General features: G+C 39.5%; 1 protein-coding gene across 1 annotated transcript in view; it reads right to left on the bottom strand.

Annotated features, from left to right (window-relative positions):
* Positions 1–258: 258 nt before the first annotated feature.
* Positions 259–22887, bottom strand: part of stk17a (serine/threonine kinase 17a) — a 38512-nt gene continuing 15883 nt past the window's right edge. The window contains exons 2-7 of the mRNA XM_042510578.1: positions 17366–17578; positions 4200–4347; positions 3224–3350; positions 3080–3128; positions 1906–2085; positions 259–1088 (exon numbers count right to left, since the gene is read on the bottom strand). Coding sequence (XP_042366512.1) covers positions 710–1088; positions 1906–2085; positions 3080–3128; positions 3224–3350; positions 4200–4347; positions 17366–17578 — 1096 coding nt within the window. The 3' untranslated portion in view covers positions 259–709. The remainder of the gene's footprint in view (positions 1089–1905; positions 2086–3079; positions 3129–3223; positions 3351–4199; positions 4348–17365; positions 17579–22887) is intronic.

The raw sequence follows: 22887 nt of genomic DNA, 5'->3' as shown, positions 1-22887 counted from the left end.
AAGGTGCATATTTGGATTCAGCCTCGTCTATCATGGATGTCTTCCTGTTTAACCCTTTGATACTTGAGCTAACTAGCTTGATTTCTTTCACAACATGGGGAGAGGGTGACAAACAGCTTAACAAGAACTGCCCCCACTTACTTTACTTTCTGAAGTTGCAGGGCATTTCTTGCCAAGTTGCATCGTGTTTTTAAAAGAAATCAAACCAGTATTCTCAGGTTTCAGGAGTTTTCAATGCTAGTGAAAAGCATCTAAACGCAGCACCAAAAAAACTCATCTTGATCCAGGTGTTAAAGGGTTAATTGTTCAAAGTTGGTCTGAGATGACAGCTGCAAAAAGAAGACCTCACTCTTCAACACCAAAAGCTGAACTTCTGGAAATGTCTCGCTGTCTACATTTGGCCAGTTGCTCAGAGAGAAAGAGAAACACAACAGCAAACCAAATCAAGACATAAACCTGCTGCAGCCGTGTGAGAAGGTAGAGAAGGTGGGTGTCAAGCAAGCAGATGCATTTTGGGAGAAAAACGTGCAGGTCCTTAAAAATGCACTTTAAATCCAACTGCTTAAATAAAATCAGAGTGGCTGTGCAGCAGCATCTGATCATAAACATACAGAATATATGGAGGGGGACTGGTATATTCACAAGGTTTATTCTTGTTACTGTGACAACACTAACTTTCCTCAGACAGTACCAGTCGTAAGGGGGGGGGTCAGTAGATGAACTCTCCAGGGACCTCCTGCAGGGCGCTGAAAGGCTCCTCAAACTTGAAGCGTTTGGAGATGGCCTTCTGCTCTGCAGCCAGCGCCTCCTTTTCGGAGCTGGAGCTGGACGACTGGCGGCACTGACCCAGTGTGTATGCAGCCATCACTATCAGCTCCTCCGTCACTGGGGCTTCTCCCTCCTCATCCTCCTCCTCCTCTGCCGTGGAGGTGCTGCTGGGAGGTTCAGGGCTACTGGTGGAGCTGCTGGTGGAGCTGGATTTCCCTTGGTTCTCCACTGGGAGATTCTGCTCTTCTGTCTGGGTCTCCTGAGGCTCTGAGGACTGAAGCCAGGGGTGTTTGAGACACTGCTCAGCTGTGGCCCGATCCCTGGACACACAGACACACACACAAACACAGACACACACAGACACACAGACACACACACACACACACACACACACACACACACACACACATGAATCCTTAATAATAATAAAGATAAAGATAATAATGATAATAATAATAATAATAATAATAATAATATAATAATAATAATAATAATAATAATAATAATATTAATACACAGTAAGAGTTTGAATGTAAATGTATAGATTTGTATATATTCTTGTGAATGTTGATGTATATAAAAGTGTATAGGAAGACAGGAGTACAAGCACATGTGTTCATGCATGTACCATGTATGTATTCATGTCTGTGCAGATTTGTATGGGAACACTTGTATGTGTGTATATCCCTGTACATACAGAAAAGTGAACAGGTGTATATATTAACATAATGTGTACATGTAGGTACATGCAGGAACTTGTGTGTGTGTATGTCAGTATACATGCAGGTATACAGAGATTATTGAATCATGTATAATTATGGGTACAGTATATGATCAACTGGAACCTAGTCATTACCTATATAAAATTGTCTGCATCTCCTCAACTTTTTTTTTTTTGTTTTTGATATGGCAGATAAATTGGTTATTTATGTTTTTTTTATATACATATTTTGACTTTGATTGAAAACATTTTTGGCAAGAATTGCAAACAAAATCAGAAAAGCTTCCTGAAAATGGCATGGGAAAAAATAAAGTATTAAAAAATAAATAAATAAATAAATAACTAAATTAAAAAAATAGAGCTCCAGGGTGACATCATATTACTGTGAGCTGAGGCAGCATGAGTGGTGTACTGACTGTGGCTGCTTGCAGAGCAGCGTTTGGATGAAGGACAGGGCGGCCTGGTCCAGCTGCTGCAGCTCCTCCTCGGTGTAGCTCACATTGAGCTGGGAGATGTTGAGAAACGTCTCCTGCTTGTTCTCGCCCAGGAACGGAGAGATCCCCGTCAGCATCACATAGGCCAAAACACCAGTGCTCCTGAAAACAAGCATGGAGCACAGTGCAGAGGGATCAGGGCAGCAAAAAACAAAATGCATAGTGCATAAATTAAATTACATACACAAAAATGTGAATCCTCAACCCAAATGGTAGCAGCATGCAGTGGTACTATCTGTAGCAAGAGTAGGAAAACTAGAATGTGAAAAATAGTAATTACAAATAAAATAAATACAAAAAATAAATCTGTTTTTCCACACTTTATTAACTTTCCTTATACTATTTGTATTTTATGTTGAGAGGCAAAGATGATGTAAAGATATATTTCCTAACTACAGTATGGCCAATTACTTGGAGGTGTAGAAGATGGGCAGAATGTGTTAATATATTGTGTTTAAAGCAAAATAATGTAGGAGACATTTTTAAAATGACAGATCTCTACTGAAAATACTCATCAGTCACTTCAAGTTATGAAAGATGAACTTCATTACTGAGAAATGATATAAAAATTCTACAGACATTACATTTAGAGCTCTTCAAACCTGAGAACTTCGGACAAAATCAAACTGTGTGAGCTGATGTAGCTGCCGAGTATCTACATCTATTACAAGAGGCGTCCACTGATAGACACATCTTTGACGGCTGTGATTTAGACAAATGGAGCCTGTGCACTCTTGAGCTGGATAAGGTCGTGTCAAACTGATGAGCTGTGCACTTGTGACAGGATAGATGACCATGCCATGGTATGTATTTATAACTTTTAATTCATAACTAACTGGTCATTTTTTAAAAAATTGATATAATACTTTTATTTATGACCAAATACCTGCTAAACTAATGACATTCCCATTATGATGCAAGCCCAGTTGAAAGATCAGTGCAGTTAATGTGTGGCTTTTAGCTCTTTGCAGCCATAGTGTGTTGTTTTTGACGACTACCACTGGGGGGCCACCAGTCAGTTTTCATATGCCAGCAAAAAAGAGCCCAAGTGTCCAGTATAACCAACATTTATTTGTCACTGGCAAACTTTTCTTACCACATATCTGTTGCTGTGCTGATGGGCTCATAGTTTAGAATCTCAGGAGCTGAAAAAACATCAACACAAACATGACAGTTATAATCTAGAAGGAAATCAGTGCTAAAATGAGTGTGTTAGAAGTGATGCTGAGCACCGACTCACCGACGTACTCCGGAGTTCCCATGATCTCCCTGATCTCCTGCTGGCTGCTGACCATCCTGGACAGGCCGAAGTCCACGATCTTAATGTCTCCCAGAGGAGAGCTGCTGGTCAGCAGGATGTTCTGAGGCTGACGGCACATCACAGCACACGTTAGTGTTTGACAGGCAACACGTCTTCATCTGTACCATCTTTAGCTTCTCCCCTTCATTTCCAGTGCGCAAGAGTCTTCTTTGTTTCACCAGTTTCATACAGGATAAACCCATCTGAGCTACTTTCTTTTATGTTTATGTATTCATGTCATGTTTCTTTCAGAAAAGTCATTTATGGATGATGGGTGAGATTTGAAATAGGAAATTTAATTTAAAGCCACACCTCACCCCCAAATGACCATTTGCATATCACTTACTCACTCTGGTGATACATTTAATTTATAAAGAAAACTCAGTAAATCTCACATCTGCATTAAGAATCCAAAAACTGAGAATATTCTTGATGAACTGAAGTGAAAGGGGTCCACATTTACCAACAGCAAAACTATGTCAAAGCCTCTGTTTACAAAGTCTCACACAACTTGTGCAGAATAATCCAAGTCTCATTTATCCACTCGCTCACTCACACTTAGTATTTCTCCAAGATAGCCCTTTCAGAGGGGGAACTAAAGTTAAAGTGAAACTTATCTAAGTGCCACAGTCCTGACCGCATCACTGTTGTGCTCAAATGATGTTGAATGCGTGAGAGTTGGCAACCCCAAAAGGTTGGAAAGGATTAACAGAATTTTCAAACAAGCGATATAACCAACAGGCAAAAATTACGTTGGTTCTGAATGTCGGGTTCCATTGATTTTCGATTTATTGCCCAGCCCTAGTGTGTGTGTGTGTGTGTGTGTGTGTGTGTGTGTGTGTGTGTGTGTGTGTGTGCGCGCGCGCGTGTGTGTGTGTGTGTGTGTGTGTGCGTGTGTGCGTGTGTGCACACTGACCTTCAGGTCCAGGTGGACTACATTGTTCTGGTGGAGGAAGGAGACTCCCTCCAGGATCTGCCTCATGAGCCTCTTCACGTCCTCCTCACTGAAGGCCTCGTCTTCCTGATCTGACACACACTGGTTGAAGATCTCACCTCCAGCCGCACTGCACACACACACACACACACACACACACACACACACAAACACACGCACACGCACATGCACACACACACACATACACACACAGTCCACAGATTAAAATGGAAACGTGTCAACTTGCTACTTCATAAATTTTCAGTGTGGAAGAGCTGAAGATCAGCCAGGTTTCCAAAATCTCTCCATTCCCTCTGTTTAACCTGTGAGTGGTCAGTGGGGCTGCAGTAGGCAAGTGGTGCACACAGACACACAGACACATTCATGTGTAATTTAGAGTTTGTGTTGGACTGTGGGAGGAAACCAGAGTACCCGCAGGAAACCCAAACCACAGTCTGTGTTCACTGCTCCATCCAAAACCAAACTTGTCCTGTGTCAGGCTTTTTATGGTGAATCCCACTAGACACCATGGAAATAAATCACCATCCAGCCCCAGTGTGTGAATGTGTATGTGTGTGTGTGTGTGTTAGGACTTGCTGGAGGCGGCAGCAGAAATAGCAGAGAAAACTAATTATGAGCTTGAGTTGAACGAGGCCAGCTCTGTTGACTGATCACTTTCTCTCCACCTCTGACACCAGAAACAGGGTGGTGATTAAAAAACAAACAGCACAATGAAAACTGTCAGGACTGATCAAAAATACTCAAAGTGCCGCCCTCCTTAAAGTCCCTGTAATTTCCTCTGACCTGAGATAAACTCTGCTGGATAAACTCAATTAGACCGGGTGCGTGATTGAACAGAAAAAAGAGAGAGGGCAGTCAGGAATAGACAAGGCGTCCCCTCAGGGGGCTGCTGAATTAGGCTTTATCTCAGAGGAAGGTGGAGAGAGGGAGGAAGAGAGGAGGAGGAGGGGGGGGGTGTGTTTTGGTTTTTCAAGGTGGGAAGAAAAGGCCTTTAACCCAACTAAAAACACTGGCAAAACTGTCTGGAAGTCAGACCTGATGCATGGTAATGAAAGTCAAATGATTCCTTGCAGAACCTCCATTCTGCATTCTCACTCCCAACTTGTCAAATACTGACCCTTTGTCAGTGGCCCTGCATACCAAACTATGACTCTCTAGGTACTAGAAATCCTGAAGGTATGTTTATCAATAAATAGCCTACAGGTGCTGCTCTTTCTGTTACACTCATTGTATGTAGTGCACAGCACGCACCACCAGAGCTCAGTCTCCAGTCTCTATGGATGTAACAGGCAGCTGAGCTGAAAGACAACATGATACTCAGTGGTGGATGGAAAAGCTACAGGACTGTAAACAGCCGGCGTCAGCAGGGTGAGAGAGAGAGCGTACAGAATAACAGCATGTTTTTTACTTCTAACTTGGTGAATAAAGGATTTATCAAAACCAGAGCTGGTGACTGTTGAAACAGTTAACTTACAGATTACTAACAAAAGAGTAACCAAGACGGTGTGGGTGACTTTTCTTTTGTTTCTGTTGAGCTTGGATGACGTGTGTATTTTTGTAGCCCTCATGAGTCTTCTGTGACCAAGAGACAGTTGAATTTCAAAGGTGTTTCTCTGTTTAATAAGAAAGATAGGAATGATATTATTACTTTTCTTAAAATTTTATAGGTTTCTACTTTGTATTTATTAGTCTGAAAAGCTGACAGTAAGTAACGTACTTGCTAAATTATTTATTTTCTTTAAATTAGCTTTTCCTCTTAATCAGTGTTCTGAACTTTGTATATGTTTATTTTGTGATGGAGGCTTTATCAATCACTCCTTTATTTCAGACTCAGGGTCCATATGAAAATGTTTGAATTTACAAAATCTAACGTGGTGAATTCAGAATTTATTTTGACCAAACCGGAGCTGGTGATTGTTGGAACAATGGACTAGATTACTCGCAATAATAACCAAGATGGTTTGGGGGAGTTTAATTAATTTTATTGCTTTTCAGTTTGATTGAAGTGTGTTTTATGATCAGTTAAAAAGGTAATAAAGTCTTGTTAGTGTGTGTGTGTGTGTGTGTGTGTGTGTGTGTGTGTGTTTGCTTTTAGCTTTTAAGGCAACAAAAGCACTTGGTTGGGGTTAAAAAAAAAAAAACATGGTTTGGCTTGAAATAAGTACGGTTGTTACCGTGTAAAAATAAAATAATCTTGGTTAAACACTAAGTTTCAAGTAGTCCTCACACAGACACACAACACACACACACAGCCCCCCCCCCCACACACCCTTACTACTTTGGTTTTGTTATGTGTTTGATGCAGAAATCTCACCCCGTTGCTTTAATGAGAAAGCAGTGTGTGAAGAGAAGAAGAGCCAAAATTCTGAGAGAACAAGAAAGAGAACTATGCTTATAATTAGGTCAGCTAGGGGAATGTGTGTATGAAGTGAGTGGCTTCTAATCTGCGTCACCATTGCACGCACACACACACACACACCCACCCACACCCAGACACACACACGGCTGCTCTCAGCACGTGCATTAAACTGCTGGAATGAATGTTAATACCTCAGAGGATCAGACAGAAACGACTCCAGTCTGACATACAGAAAACCTAACACTTCCTAATGTATCCGCTCTGCTCTTAAAGGTCAACACACATGAGCTTTACCTAATGACTGCAAATATGTGAACTGTATATTCATCTAAGTATGAGAATCTGTCAGGATATATTCTCAGTCGGATTAGCAGGGTTTCCCACACATTCATTTATTTGTAGCTGCAATCAAAACATCTGCTGCCAAGTTTTGCTTTTCTAGTTTTGGAGCTGGACCGTTCATTAGGAGCGCTGTTAGAATACTGTTCGTCATTCACTGCACCACACTTTTGGAGCACAGAGCATACTCTGGGCACAGACGGAGCAGTAGAACGTCAGGCGCAGTAAAAGTGAAATTGTACTGGGTCTAAAAGTTTGCAATTTTTTGGCTCTGCAGCAGCTGCTCCTGTCATCCATCGGTCTGATAAGCTGTGGTTGGAGCAACTAATTAATTATCTACCGGGACCCGCAAAAAAGCCCAGATTTAGAGAGGGGACAAAGAATGATACAAAAGACTTCTAATTCAGTGGGAAACACTGATTAGTTTCATATTTGGTTGGGCTGAACAATATGGAAAAACACAGTCTAATTTAAGAAGAGTGGGTCACAATCTGAAAAGTATCATTCAATGAGTTTGAATTTTAGAGACGTTACTAACACTTAAAGCCTCAGACCCTTCAGACAGTGAGTTCCAGAGGTAGTTTATGAACATAATTTATTGGAGGCAGGGCGGTGCTGTGAGGTTTTATGTGATGGTGTTCATGGGAAGACAGTTTAGCACAGAGGAAGAACAAAGGAGGAAACAACGAATGCTCAGTACAGGGTTCCTACAGCTAAAGGCAAGTTAGATTTAAGACTTTTGCCACTCACAATTAAATTTAAAAACAAAAAAAATACCAAAAAAAAAAATAAACACAGAAGTTTTTTTGTCCCGTAGCAGAGACAAGGGTAGAACTAAATTGGCTGCTGTTTGTTGGGGAGTTTTTGGGTTTCTTATTCCGGTTCATTGTCCTGAGCCTTGTGTGCACTGCCTTTACTGATTTACTTTGCTGCAAAATTTTGGTTGAATACTCAATTTTCATTGATACTGTACATTGATTATGTTGTCCAGGGTGTCATCCAGTGACAGCTAACTAGCAGACACTGAATCCTCTACTCAGAGCATCCTGGCCAAAAACAAAACATGAGTGCTGTTGGTTATCCTGATGTATTGATGTTAATTCAAGAGGCAGTTGGAAAAGTTTTTTTTTTAAAAAAAGGGCTTTCACCAGGTATTTGAAAATTTTACAATCAGGGTTCATACACATTTTTACCAATACATTTTAATGACTTTTCCATGATTTTGAGGCTAATTTTCAAGACCATATATTCTCTAATGTAACCATAGATACTTGATGATTCTTCTTCATTGCAGATTTTTTTTTTAAAGAAAAACGTGGTGATTTTTAATGTTTGTTAAAATTTTTTGGCATTTCTCTAAAATTTTTCATTGACTTTTATAGAAAACATGCTTTCCAAACCCATGGGCCTGCAAGTATTGAAGGCATGTTTTCTTTAAAAATCACCCAAATTTACCTTTATCACAGACAGAAACTGTTAAAACAGAAATGATCCTTGGCTTTTCAAATTTCCAACAGCTGTTGAACACAACGTGTTATTATAAAGGTTTGTTAAACAAAATTCAAGGACTTTTTCCAAAATTTTCAAAGTATATTTTAGTTTTTCAAAACTTTCCCTGGCCTGAAAATTGCTAACTGCAGATTCCATTACTTTTCTAGGTTTTTCATGACTGTGCAAACCCTTTAAAAAATTAATAAGATCAAAAGAAAAATGCTTCAAAAATCCTACTTCCCCATGTCTTTGCATTTTTTGAGACTTTATAAAGATTGATTTTAGACATCAGCACTAATTATTCTTGGACTGATGAATATAAGTGACAACAGGATGCTGGCAATCAATTTTCCTATCTTAATCAATGAAATGAATATACTTTTTAAACAGAGAGTGAATATGAAAATCCCAGTGACCAAGAGGCCTCACTAAATGGGTCATCCACACCACCACAAACACATGAAAAACCACTTCTCCACAGATCTGATCTTAGACAAAAGCAGAGCCCTGAGCATGGCTTTGAAGCCTAGTGAGAGGTCAGGTCCATGCCGGACATCTGATTAGCGAGTTGCTAATGTCATTAATGAAATCAGTGTCAGAGCTGTGCTGTGGGAATGGATCAATCCAGCTTTGATCAGCCAGCCATAATGCTCAGCCTCACATGGTTTGGTTGAAAAATGAAAACATGAACGTCAGCTGACCTAAATACTCTGCTTCATATCTGACCTGCTTCAGTCAGAACACAAACACAGACACACTGTAAACAAAGGGGGGAAGGGGTTTTTGTACTTATCTAGGAGGACAGCACAAATATCAAAGTACTGAATTTTTTATTTATCTATTTCTTCAGAAGATGAGCGCAGAGATGGGAGTTATCGGTCAAAAGTGTTCCATCAAGATTAAAGCAGAAAGAGCAGCAGAGACGGATGAGTGGAGGAGAGGACACCATCTCTACAATGGAGAGTGGAGACAAAGAGACAAATGTGCGTGACAGAGAGAGGGGGAATGATAAAGTCAGAGTGAGGTCGAGTGAATGCCTCGGAGCGGCCCTTCATTCTGCGCTCATCATGTATTCATGTCCCAAACTGGACTTTCCCACATGCTAATGGCTCCAGAAAAAATAGCATCGTACAGTCTGGCAATGAAGCCCTATTTGTTTCAATGCCTGAAATCTGACATCATCATTTGTTACAATTAGGGATGAATTAAGCTGCTATTGGGCCACTGGCTAAAAAATAACTGTGGGGCCCCCATTGAGCCAACCCCAGACATGATCTCTGATCTTATTTTTGCCCGGAGCCTCAGGATCTGAGCGGTGTTTATATGCTGGAATACCGTGCTGTGCAATCTATTTACGAATATTAACCATGTGAGCATTATTTCGAACATTCATGGGGATGCAGGATAATATCGGCACGCATCGGTATCAGCAGATGCTGACTTTAAAATTAAATATTGGGACTGGCCTACATGCTAATTTTTGCCAGAGAGAGAAAGTGAAAACAATTAAAAAAAAAAAAAAAAAAACAGAAAATGAATATATATATATATATATATATATATATATATATATATATATACAATGTGAACATGTACAAAAATTTCAGAATAAAGCTAGTGGTAACACCTTGATTTATATAAATTGATTTATTTAATTATAACAATACTTTATTTAATTTTACTGTGACAGAATGATACTTAAACTTTACTATAACGGCACTTTATTAAACTTTATTATAACAGTAATTTATTTTACTTTATGACAGTATTTTATTTTACTTTATAACGGGTATTTTATTTAACTTAATTAAAACAGTGCTTTATTTAACTTTATTATAACAATGCTTCATTCAATTTTATTATAACTATATTTTATTGAACTTTATTATAACAGTACTTCATTTAAATTGATCATGACAAAATATTATTGAACTTAATTATAACTGTATTTTATTTGACTTTACTGTAACAGTACCTTATTTAACAGTATTATAACAGTATTCCACTGACTTTATTGTAACAGAACTTTATTTAAACTTTATCATTATAGATTATATATTATATTATCAACAAGAAGTAACAGGATTGAGGGACAAATTTTAAATTCATTTTAAACGTTGTTAAAGAAATTACCAATAAATCTACCTCTATCTATCAATAAATCTTGATTACTTTTTAACTTTATTATAGCAGTACTTTATTGAGCTTCATTATAACAGTATTTTCTTGATCACCGTTTTTTATTAAACAAATGATATTAGTATTTTATATAACTCTCCTATTACAGTATTTCAATTAACTCTAGTATTACAACACTTCAATCAACTGTATTATAACAGTACTTTTTTCACCTGTATTATGATGGTAGCTACTTTATTAAACTTTATTGTAACTGTAGTTATTTAATCATTTTGTAATTTAGTTTAGAGGAGATTTCTGAACATCTAGATATTCATCAAGTATCGGGTTATAGCCTGATTTATTTTTTAAGCCATAATGCTCAGCCATTTTTGATTTGAGCGTTTTGATGGGATTTGTTACAGAGTATAGCCCAAACGCTGACCATATCGATGTTTAAATGAGTCCACAGAAAACTTCAATAACAGAATCTATAGAGATAGAAACTAGTTTGTTGGTGTGAATTTTAACGATCTAAACTGTCGGGTCATTCCTGTGTTTATTCCCCTGCAGGACTCCCTCTCTCTGGGCGAGCAGCCGTGCTTCGGATGGTCACGTGCGCTCGTGCGGCTCAACTGACATGATGAACTCTCGGCTGGAGATCAGCCAGCAATGAGGCCATGGAGCACTCTATCGGTCTCATTCATTCTCTCCGGTCGCCTTCGTCTTTCTGCTTAACCGCTCTGTCCATCACCCGGTCATATACAGTATCCCTGCCTCGCTCTCTTTCTGTCTTTCCTCATCTCTCACTTTTCATTTCTTTCTCTTTCTCTGCCAGAAAGAAGCTTTGGCCCCCTTTGCCCCCCCTCCCCCCCTCCCATCGTGGCATGAATAGCTTTCTATGTCAAGTTGACCCTCATTCGTAGAATATCTGCACCCTCCTCCCTCCATCCGCTCCTCCATTTCTCCTTCAATCCTCCGTCATCACCATTTGCCCCACTGCCCGAAATATCTGTCAGCTGTCAGCCGGATAAAAGATGGGGAGAAGAAGAAGAAAAAAAAAAGACAACGGCATGTTGTCAACATCTTTCCAAAGACACAATGAAACCATTCTGCTCCATTTCCCTCCCGATATAAAAAACAGCAGAGAGGAAAAATAAAAAAGAAAGGGGGAACGTGTGGTCAGATGGAGCAAATGGTGCTGACACAAGCTCTGGCAGTCACACAGGGATCACTTCCAACTGACACACATTCCCTCATTCATATGATTCATAGTTTCACACTGGACTCTTGAACTCATTTCCCTTCCTTTGTTTTTTGGTGTGTTTTTCGTCTGATCAATAAAAGTAATTTACTGGTATAATTAAGTGGGTTGACATCGGTGCTCGTTTTTTACTTAAACATTAAAATAAAATTGATCCAGTCAATCATTTTCACCCCAAACAACCAGCATGGTCTCACTCTTTTGATGATGTACAGTGCCTTGCAGAAGCTATCAGTGAAATAAAGACAAAAAAACTGTTTTAGAAAAATTCTGTAAAATGAAAAAAAAACACCACATCATTTGTTAAATAAAGTCTGCCTTTGTTAGGTCTCAGTGTCACATGATCTTAGTGTATATACACCTGTTTTGAAAGACCCCAGAGTCTACTGTATGTACATTGCTATATATTTGAGCGTATTTGATGAAATATATTTCCATTTGATTTAAAGTACCATGTCATCCATTTTTCAGTAATTCTTTCTTAACTTCTGGTATGAATTAAATTAATTTAATATTTCAAGTTCAGCTGTTACCGACATAAAAAGACAGCAATGTTGAGCCCAGTCCCCAGGAGAAAATGTTGGTATTATATGTCTCTGCAAACCACAGATTCATTACATTTGCATGTTTCATATATATCATCTGAGGCCACAATTATATATTTAGAGCTGGACTGTTAATTAGGACTGCTAGTGAGGTATCACTTTCACAAGAATAAGACGAATGTAAGGTTATCGTGACCAATATCGTGACAAATATCTAATTAGTTCATCCTTGAATAAATTTGAGTGTTTGTGCCAAATTTGAAGAAATTCCCTCAAGGTGTTCTTGAGATTTTACAGTCACAAGAATGAGATTGATGAGGTCACAGTGACCTTGACCTTTGAAATATGACCACCAAAATCAAATCAGCTCATCATTGAGTCTGATTGGAAGAAATTCTCTTGGGTATTGTTGAGATATCACGTTCACAAGAATGTCTGGCAGGCCCTACATCCTGAAAACATACTGCCTCCATGCCAGCTATCACCAGCGTGATACACACATATACTGTCATTTTGTGGGAAACACTGAAAACTGTCTTTCAGGGGAAAAAAGCAAAAATAATTGATAGTTGAAGTCTCATAGAGTTATGGAACTCATGTTTTTAAGGAATCTAAAAGATGGAAAGACCTCTGATCAAAAAGGGTCTGTCACGCCCGCTATATGTTAAAACATGTAAACAGTGCTACAGTGGATGATGACACAAATACACAGCATGTTGTCTGCTACATGTGCCTAATTAGAGCGATCAATGTAGGAATTTTCATTCACACAAACACATGTTGCTCACATCACTTATGCCTAGTCCATAATTAACTTTGTCATTGAAATTGGGGAATTAATAATGGATTTACAACACCAGCCAGCTGTAGTGTCTTTCTGTGTTAGTGTAGTTTGGTCTCCGTGAATGTGTGTGTGTGTGTGTGCATGTATGAGTGAGACTGTGTGTGTCCGTGACAGGGAGCACTATCCTCATTTAGGGCAGCAGTTAATTCTGGGATTATCCTTTTTATGAACAATGGCTGGGATTGGGATTATGGGCCGAGGTGGGGGAAGGATTGGGCCGACTGGAGCATTTAAAGGGGCATTTATTGGATCTCCTTAACAGGACAGATTGCATTGTATGGCATGTGCTGCTCACAGCACCTAATCCTGTAAAACACCACAATCCGCACAACACTGGCAGCCTCTCTACTCTACTCATGTCTCGCTGCAAACACAGAGGGACATCACAGAGACACACTGTGGTAATAACACTACAAGCAGACAACAAGTCTCGTCTCATTCATTTCATCCACTTCTTATGTGGCTGATGAAGAATTTCCACACCTGAATGGGCCTGGAACTCTTCAAGGTGGACCATCAGTTCAAGGTCAACATTCTGCTCCATGTGCCACTGAAGCTGCAGATAAAAGTGCTGTGAAAATCTGCTGCTTGAATGTTTTTGATTCTGGCTCCATTTTAGATAAATTCTGCAATTTTCTTTTTCATCCTCAACTGCAACAAAAAAGCTTTTGGAAGTTGCTGTAGCTAATTTTTGCCTTTAAGTGGACTCTTCTCCACAGACGCAAAGACAAACTGACAAAAGTTGAAATTATTTAAACTGGTGGTTGAAACATAAATCTACAACATGGCTAAAATATCTGGAGGGTAGAGTCACTGGGCGGGTTTCCACTAACCCTCAAATTGCACAAATTGAAAATGCAAATATAAAATACGCTTTATAGAAATGAGGAAATTTAGGAAAAATCCCATTTATCACAAAACATTTTTTATGCTCGCATGAGTTGGTATGTCAGGAGACTTAAAGAAGACATATTTTGCAGCTCTACAATAGAAACATTTCTTTGGCTTTTATAGGTCACTTGATGTACAAAAGAGTCACTAAAAGAGGTGTTATTGTATTGCATAACTCTTCATAAATTGAGCAGATATGATGAGCATAAAGAACATAAAAATGTAACGTTGGGGTTTACAGAAATGTTAAACACCAACATTTTCTCATGGTGACAGGGCTGCATCACATCGTGAATCTAGAGTTGTTGCTTGGAAATGTGAGAGGCTGTAAAATTGTAAAAACCTTAAAGCATCCACATTGAAAGAATTTTAGTTTTACTGTTTTGAGTCTTGTTTTTAACTCTTAATCAAATGAGATGATGCTCGGTATGTTAAACCATATCCTCACTGAATTTACAGAACAATTCCTGTATCATGATATATAATGTTACAGTGTTATAAAATGTAATATACCGTGATGATTTTTGCTATATTGCCCGCCCCTAACCCAGTTTTATTGTCTGATGCATCTATCGGGCACGGGACAGTGTGTGTCTGTGCAGTGAAATACTGGTAGAATCTTAAGCCCTCTACTGTCCGTGGCTGTAAATATGGAGGTCAGAGACTACAAATGACAGCTGATCCAGAAGGTGTCAATACCATCTAATCTAGTGATTCACCCTGTGTGTTTGTGTGTGTGTGTGTGTGTGTGTGTGTGTGTGTGTGTGGTGGGGGTTCCGGGTGTCACTATGGTGAGGGACGCAGGCAAAATCCAATATGGCATGTGGATAGAGAGACAAGGACAGAAAGAGAGAGAGAGAGGGAGTGAGAGAGACCTTCTTGATCAGCCTGGCGCGCCATGGAGTGGCGCATACATACACACACACACACACACACACACACACTATGGGAACCAGGTCAAGCATAGGCATGACCAGTGAGATGAGCTCATCGACAACTGGTGGACTACTGTAGTCAACACCATACAACATCACGTGTGTGTTTGGTGTGTGTGTGTGTGTGTGTGTGTGTGTGTGTGTGAATCCCTCAACTGAGAAAGTGCTCCAATTGGTCATTTTTGGATGGTACTGCTGGGTTTAACACATCACCGTGCTGTCAGTCTGTGTGTCCCCTTCACTCTCAGCCATAAGCCCGGGACACTGGAAACCCAATCCACCCGTATCCTACAGCACAATCTGTGTGTGCATACAAAGGGACAGAGGCGAGGCACATTGTTGGCATAGCTAGTGTTTGCTGGAGCATTAAAGTTTGGCCTGAAGCTCTGCGGGACTAAAAAAGCTCCAGCTTTATTGCTTGTTTCTCTCTCACACTCGAGCTGTGAGAACATCACACTGTTTACTTCCTGTGGGTTTTCTATGTTTAGTCACCGGCTAACCAAATCTCAGTGTACTCACCAGTCGCACTGTGACACAGACGTTTACGGACAATAATCTAAAAATGACCTCTGGACACTAAATATAGAGAAATCAACTGCAACAACAACTGTCCCGGTATCTAAACAGAAAACTACAAACTCTCAGGGAATGATGGGAGGAAGGGAAAGTTTTTATATTTGTCATGAGACATTATAGTCACGGCATACACTTTGAATGTCTGAATGCAGATGAAGCCCAAGTGAAAATTTACATTAAAGTTACACTTTGGTAACTTTCAACCAGCTTTGTATCCTCACACTGTGGGCAGTATGTGTAGATGAACTGTGTTAAACGTCCTTCCATCGAATCAGCATCCAGATCTCCACACTGGCTCTAAGGCCGCTGCTCAAACTACAGAACGTACCTTCTCATTTTCATATGCCCATCACCACAGACACAAAGACTATAGAAGTGTCCCCCATTCCCCCCCCCGTAAAACTCGGACCAATCTGACATCAAACTGTAAGCTCTGATTAGAGCCCGACTGATATGTCATGACTGATATGAATGATCTGTCAGCCCATTTTAATCATCACATCATATATTGGTGTCAACTTATTTGTTGTCAGATATGCCTGATATGAAAAGTAAATTTTTAAAAGAAAGTAATGCAGAAAAATGATACTTAAGATAATTTTCAATTTTTGAATAACCAATAGAATAACTGTTGCAAGACAAAAATTATAGGAGGAAGGCAAAGAGCAAAGAAAGAAGAAATGACCCCAAAATTAGCAAGAAATTAGTGAAAAGTACAAGTCATTTCTTAATTATTTAATGAATTAATTAAGAACAAAAAAGGAAAAAAACTGACCAAAAAAAGGGAAAAAAGTTAAAGAAAAACCTTTAAAACATGGTAATTTGTAACCTAATTTTAAAAATGTAATTATGATAATTTTGAATAAAGTTTTATTTCCCTGGATTTTTTTCTTCTGACATTTTTTTTGTTCTTTTTTAATTGTTTTTAGAAAATCATTTTCTAAATCTACTATTTTCTTACATTTTTGGAACATTTCATGCCAAGTTGCTCCTTGCCTTTTTCCCACGTTTTTGAAATAAATCACCAATTTGCTCAGGGTTAAAAGGTTTAAATAAGAAGAAGAAAAGTGATGTCACTCCAGGTTTCAAAGGGTTAGTTAGCTGTAAAATATCCTGCATCCATTACATATCTTTGTCACAAGTATACAATGACCAGATCTGAGGCGTAGTTGCATTGCTTAATTGCGTATTCACTGCATATTAATATCGGCCGATATATGGACATCTGAATTTTTTACACCCCAATATAATTCAAGATTATGTTAATGCAGTGCCTATTTCTTGCCTAAAATGTCTTCAGAAACATATTATAGTGCCCTGTTTAGCTGTAATGTGAGAGTTTCTGAACAGGAAGCGGGGACAATACTTTTTCCTCTATTGTAAAAACAGGGGCTGAAATAACTGAGATCAGACAATAAAATGATAAGTGCTGATCAAATATAAACCAAGATTCTGTTACTGTCTTAGCTATTTCTCATCTCAGATGTTTTCAGAAACATATTTTAGTGCACCATTTAACTGAAATTCAAGAAAGTTTGTCACCAGCCTGCCATGATATGGTTTACAGAAGGGTAACTGAAACCTCTTTCACATGAATACACTTGTGGTTGGATACGAAAACCCAGAGTAAACCAACTGCTGACCATGTTTGTGAGTGTAAGGAAAAAACAAAGGATTTGAAGATTTAAAGAACAATTTAGGTTTCTAGATCTTTATCAGATGTTCATGTGAGTGTTTTGGTCTCTGGTGTTGGTTGGATACTTACAACTCCAGGACCAGCACCATCTCAGAAGCCATCTCATAGACCTGGTGGAGGTTGATCACATGGGGGCTAGCTGTGGCCAGCTCCAGCACTGCGATCTCATGGATGATGTCCATGCGGCAGTCTTGGCCTTTCCGTCTCTTCCTCATGAACTTTGCGGCGTACTCGTTGCCTGTGCTTTTTTCCACACACTTTCTGACCACAGCAAATTTTCCCCTGGAAGAGAAGAAGACAATCAGAAGAGCTACAGAGCAGTTCTAACATTAAAGGGAAACAATGCACATTTTTAAAATGTATGTTTTATTACCATGGTCTAAAATAGTCCAAAAATATTAGTAAACTTGAACAACGCTCCCAAATCCCAAAGGAGTGCTAAAACTAAAATTTTGGATGTCATATAGTCATATGCTCCATAGACAATGAATGGCAAAAGATGTAATAGATGACACTAAGAGCAGCCAGGGGAATGTTTTGCGAATATGGGGACATTTTTGTTTCACAACTGAGAAAACTACAATAGAATGAAGCTCATTTGGGTAAAAAATCTTAAAAATTAAATAAAGAAAAGAAAAGAAAAAAAAGGCTATGACTCCACACAATCAGTTCACTCGTATTCACAAATACTGATTAGACTTTCTTGTTTTTCTAATAAATAACTTTCTTATTTTATAGGACAGCTAGAGAGATGACAGGAAATGGGGACGAGAGAGAGATGACATGCAGCAAAGGGCCTCTGGTCGGAATCGAACCCTTGGCTGCCACGACGAGGACACATAGCCCCTGAACATGGGGCGCACGCTCCACCCACTGAGCCCCCCGCGGCTCCACATGTTGGAATTCCTCACTTTGGTGGTGTTCTCCTTTCAGACAAAGTTTAAGAAAATGAAGGGCATTTAAAGATGAGCATGATTTGGCTTCTCTGAGACTTTCTGGGAGACTGTCCCAGAGTTGAGGAGCAACAGTGAGTAAATGGGATTCATCCTTTAATGTAGGCTGTACTGTAAGCTTTAACAGAGCCGTTACTGAAGACAGCATCAAAGCAGCACCAGATGAATAAAACTAAAAAAAAAACTGAGCAAGTAAAAATGTCTGGGCCAAATGATTACAGGCACAGCTGTTAACTGGCTGCAAGAACGGCAGACAAAAACATCTAAATACTAAGTACAAGTGGAAAGTAAAAGTAGACTTTATAAAACACTGGTAGGGAGGATTGAGACTGACTCTCAGCCCTTTGAAACCTGAGCAAATGAGCTCTATTTCTTTGACAAACACAAGATGAAGACAATGAGCAACTTAGGAAGAAAAGGTCCAAAAGTTTGCAAGAAAAAAGTAAGTGTGAAGCAGGAGCAGGAAAGGCTGAGTGAAACAGACAGCTTTGTATTTCCTCGTGTCTGAGGCTGAGAGAGACTTTTAAACTGTGGTAAAAATGCTATACAGTCAATATAATTATCAAAATGCCAATTCTACAGTCTATTTCTGCAGAAAACTGTGTGGCAAGCAGAAAAAAATCAGCAAGTCTCTGTTTCTCTAGATGTGCCGCGGCTGAGACATGCCTGATCAGTGCTGCTCAGGAACACAGGCTCCGTAAACTAAACTAAACAACAACAACAACAACAACAGGTTCGGTGACGCTCACGCACTGTTTCTGCGTGCTGTGTGGATTGAGCACTCACAAAAAACATGAGCAGCAACATGGAGCGAGCCTAAAAGTCAGCTGCATGGAGGTATATTTCACGCTTGCTAACCCAAAAAGTTTGACGGCTATTTGCAATGTAATTTACAAATAAGCTTATTTACTGTTTGTGTTTTTGGCCAAGTTACCTGTTTATTGTCTGGTTTAGCTTTTTTATTTAATTTTGAATTCCTGTTTGCACTGAATATTGACAGAGAACTTTGATTATTGTTTGTTTAACCAAGTTATTCAAGCTACTTATTTATTCTTAGTTTCAGTTGCTATATTTGATTTATTTTAAGAAGTTTGATTCCTTTCCTTTCCCTTCCTTTCCTTTCCTTTCCTTTCCTTTCCTTTCCTTTCCTTTCCTTTCCTTTCCTTTCCTTTCCTGCTGTTCCAAGTTGCTGCCGGTGCACAATTGTTTTTTTTTTTACTAACAAACAAATAAATAACAATTAAGCACATTTATATCTATGTGTTAATTTGTTACATTTCATTTTACACAGTTAAGTAATGTTCAAGCCAAGCTTGATGCCTTTAGTCTCTTCCACATGCTGAGGTACACAGTTTATTCATTCAACTATGGTCTCAGATCAGTGTCGGGTATTGACCGATGCGAAAAGCCCGGGTATCTGTATCAAGACTGAAAATGTTGGATCGGCACATCCCTAACAATAATAATTACAAATAAAGTTTATTTTCAGAATTTTTCCCTTGCGTCGGGACATTTCTTGCCAAGTTGCCCATTGCCAACTTTGCACATGCTGGTGAAAGGCATTCGAACTCGCACAGGAAAGTGAGGTAAATCCAGGTTTTAAAGGGTTAAAAGGACTGTGGCATCAGACATTTCTCAGCCAACAAGCAGAGGCCGACTCCAGGTTCCCGGGTGTGTATTCTGTGTAAATGCTTGGTATAAAAACACAAGTTAAAAACATTATGTGGCTGCTGTCGGCGGTGTTTCCCTTTCTCTTTCAACCATCTGGCCTGACCCAGTTTGATTCCAGGCTCCAAGGTGTTCTCGTGTGACCACCACAGCGCCATGTGTGCGCACGTGCACAGTGCCCAGGGGAAATCCTCTGACATGCAGCTGGTGATGGAGATGACAAGCCAACATCGTGCCTTCCCTGTGGCTGCTGTTGGCAGTCAATGCTCCAATAATCAGCAGCAGCATCCTGGCTGCATCCTGAGCCATCTGCAGCCAAGACTCACTCACACCGACCGGCCAAAACTGCCCGCTCTTCTTCTTTTAATGTGGCCAAAATTCATCTTTTCAGTGTGACTTTATATAAATGTAACTGGAATTTAAAGATTATATCAAATAGAAAACTTTTTCCTCGAGGTTGTCAGAACTACAGATGACAGAAAGAGCAGATGGAAGAAAGAGAGAATGTAGAAACTTGATCTGTGAGCTGTGGATGTTGTTCTTGGTCTCTGAGCCACCAAAGAGGAACAGTGTTAAGTTTCAACAAATGTTAACGCCTGTAAACGATCCAGGGGGTTTAATGCAGAGCGACACAGCAGGCAGCCAGCTCAGAGTCAGCTGGATACAAGGCCATTGTTCCCATTTTGATTGGACTGGTTGCTGTCTGTGCCTGCTGGCCATGGCAAACTGTCAATAGACAACAAAGTCCTGTCCCACATGATAAATAATATGACACTGGTCCTGAGCTGTCACGTACGTATAATCACACCGCGCTGAGCAAACTCTGCCTTAATTGATTAGTTTTTAAGTCACCTAAAAAAATCAGTATCAGTTGTATCAAGTGTAGCCTGCACTTTATTTACATTATTTGCACCCCTTTGCCTTTCTGTAAGACAGCCCTTACTGACAGGGATTTGATGCTTTTATATCAAAAACACCGACCCCACTGAGAAAAACATTTTCACTCCACTGAATGGCAGAGCTGTTGCTCTACTGCTGCCTCCATTAGCTGTTGTGCAAGGTTAAGGTTACGAGGAGACAAGATTCAAATATAGTGTACTCTTAAACTGGTTTGGATTTTTTATTTTATGTGTCTAAAATATGTTTTATTGCGGCTTCGTCCACAGCCGGACATCACTTAGCTTCTGTGCCGGTGTTGTGGGGCTACTACTAATACTTCCTTTTCGAGTTGTATGTCCCTCACTTTTTTTCAAAATTAAAAACGCAAGTCCATCCTCTGTTTACATGAACTTTTTATAACATCATGTAAATGTACTGACTGTGAAAGGAAGCAAACACCTACTGACGTCACAAACAATTGAAAAACACACTTCCTGGCTGACATTTCGGCCTTAGCTCTGCTCTTGGTCATTTCTGCAGCACAGTGAGATAATACAGCATGCTATGAGGGAGGTGACGGCAGCAGACTGACACTGTGATCCAGCACATCCTGTCTACTCTCTGTGCATCTGCCGTCATCTTAGACAGCAGAGTGACAACATCAGGATACTAGAATTGAGAGGCTCTGACACAACAAGGTTTAAAAGTACATCAAATTTGTACTTAAACCCTATACTTGAGTAAGTGTACTCATATACTGTCCATTATTGCAAGGGACACTTCAAACTCTTTCAATGATTTAACTTAAAGTCCAGATGAAAGCAAGTCCTCTGAGAAAAGCCAAAAGGTTAAAAATTCTATTTTTTTCATTTATTTTGTTTTGGTTTGATGAAGTAGCTCCCTGATTATTCATGAATTTGACTGACTGCCATTGGGTATCTGTCTACATAGATGGAGACACTATAGATACTGCCTCTTTCTTATCAAACTTACAGATATATGGACACACATCTTGTCCTGCAGCTTTGCTTGATAAAAGAGTCAAGTGACCAATCAAACATGCACTAGGAAGAGTGCACTGCTAATGTCAGTTTGCAGGTAATGTAGCTCATTAGCTGCTCAGCTGCAGCATATTAAACAGCAAGTAAGTCTGCTTAGATGCTGCTGTGGTCCTGACTCTTCAGTACTACTAACAGCACTATGTCTGTCCAGAAGACTACAGCACAACTTTCTTGACCTTGTCCCCCTTTCCTACTCTGTAACGTTGGCAGCCCGCCAGCTGCTGTCAATCAAACACCGCCCACATTAGAACAGCCCTACTTAAAACCAGAAAATCTTTCCTTGGTGTAAAAAAAATTTTAAAAAATCAAAAATTCATATGATAACATTGTGAAAACGATCCTCATGTGCACGGATCTGCAAAAACAACCAAAAACGCTGTAGTATGCATTCCAGGCCAGTAGTTGGCTGTGTAACTTTTTAATGACACACCATAGAAGAACATCATGTGCATGCGCAAAGTGCGACTGTGACGTCACCGTTCTCACAAGATCAGCAGCACATTGCCACATTACATGGCGACGGAAGGGTTGGTGTTTTCAAGAGATTACACTCTGGAACCCGGTTTCAAAAGTTTGCATTTTCAAGCCCCCAAACACCACTGTCGAAAGGCCAAATCACAACAAAAGTTCAACTGTTCATGCAAAAACCGTTGCTGTGTAAACGGCCCCACGGATACAGACACATTACTCCAGCTGGCTAACACGACAAGAAGCATTTCTAAGATACTATTGTGTTTTTAGGCTTTTGCCTTTATTTCATATGACAGATTAAACGTGAAATGGGGAGATGGAGGGGATGACATGCAGCACAGGGCTGCAGGTTGAACCAGCTTTACCAGGTGAGCTACCACACTATAAACATGTCTGATATTTCCAAATATTTCTTACTTCCCTTTAATAAAAACTACCAAGAAATTAAAAAAACACACAGCATTCATTTAACTACAAAGAGGGTGACTAAATTTGATTTCAGCTGCACTTTAGAATGAAACTCCCTAAAAACATCTCACATGCAAACAACTGATAAATG

Source organism: Plectropomus leopardus, chromosome 21 (assembly GCF_008729295.1).
Source record: "Plectropomus leopardus isolate mb chromosome 21, YSFRI_Pleo_2.0, whole genome shotgun sequence".
Taxonomy (NCBI): domain Eukaryota; kingdom Metazoa; phylum Chordata; class Actinopteri; order Perciformes; family Serranidae; genus Plectropomus; species Plectropomus leopardus.
The sequence above is the reverse complement of the archived record's forward strand: the minus strand, read 5'-3'. Positions and strand labels throughout refer to the sequence as shown.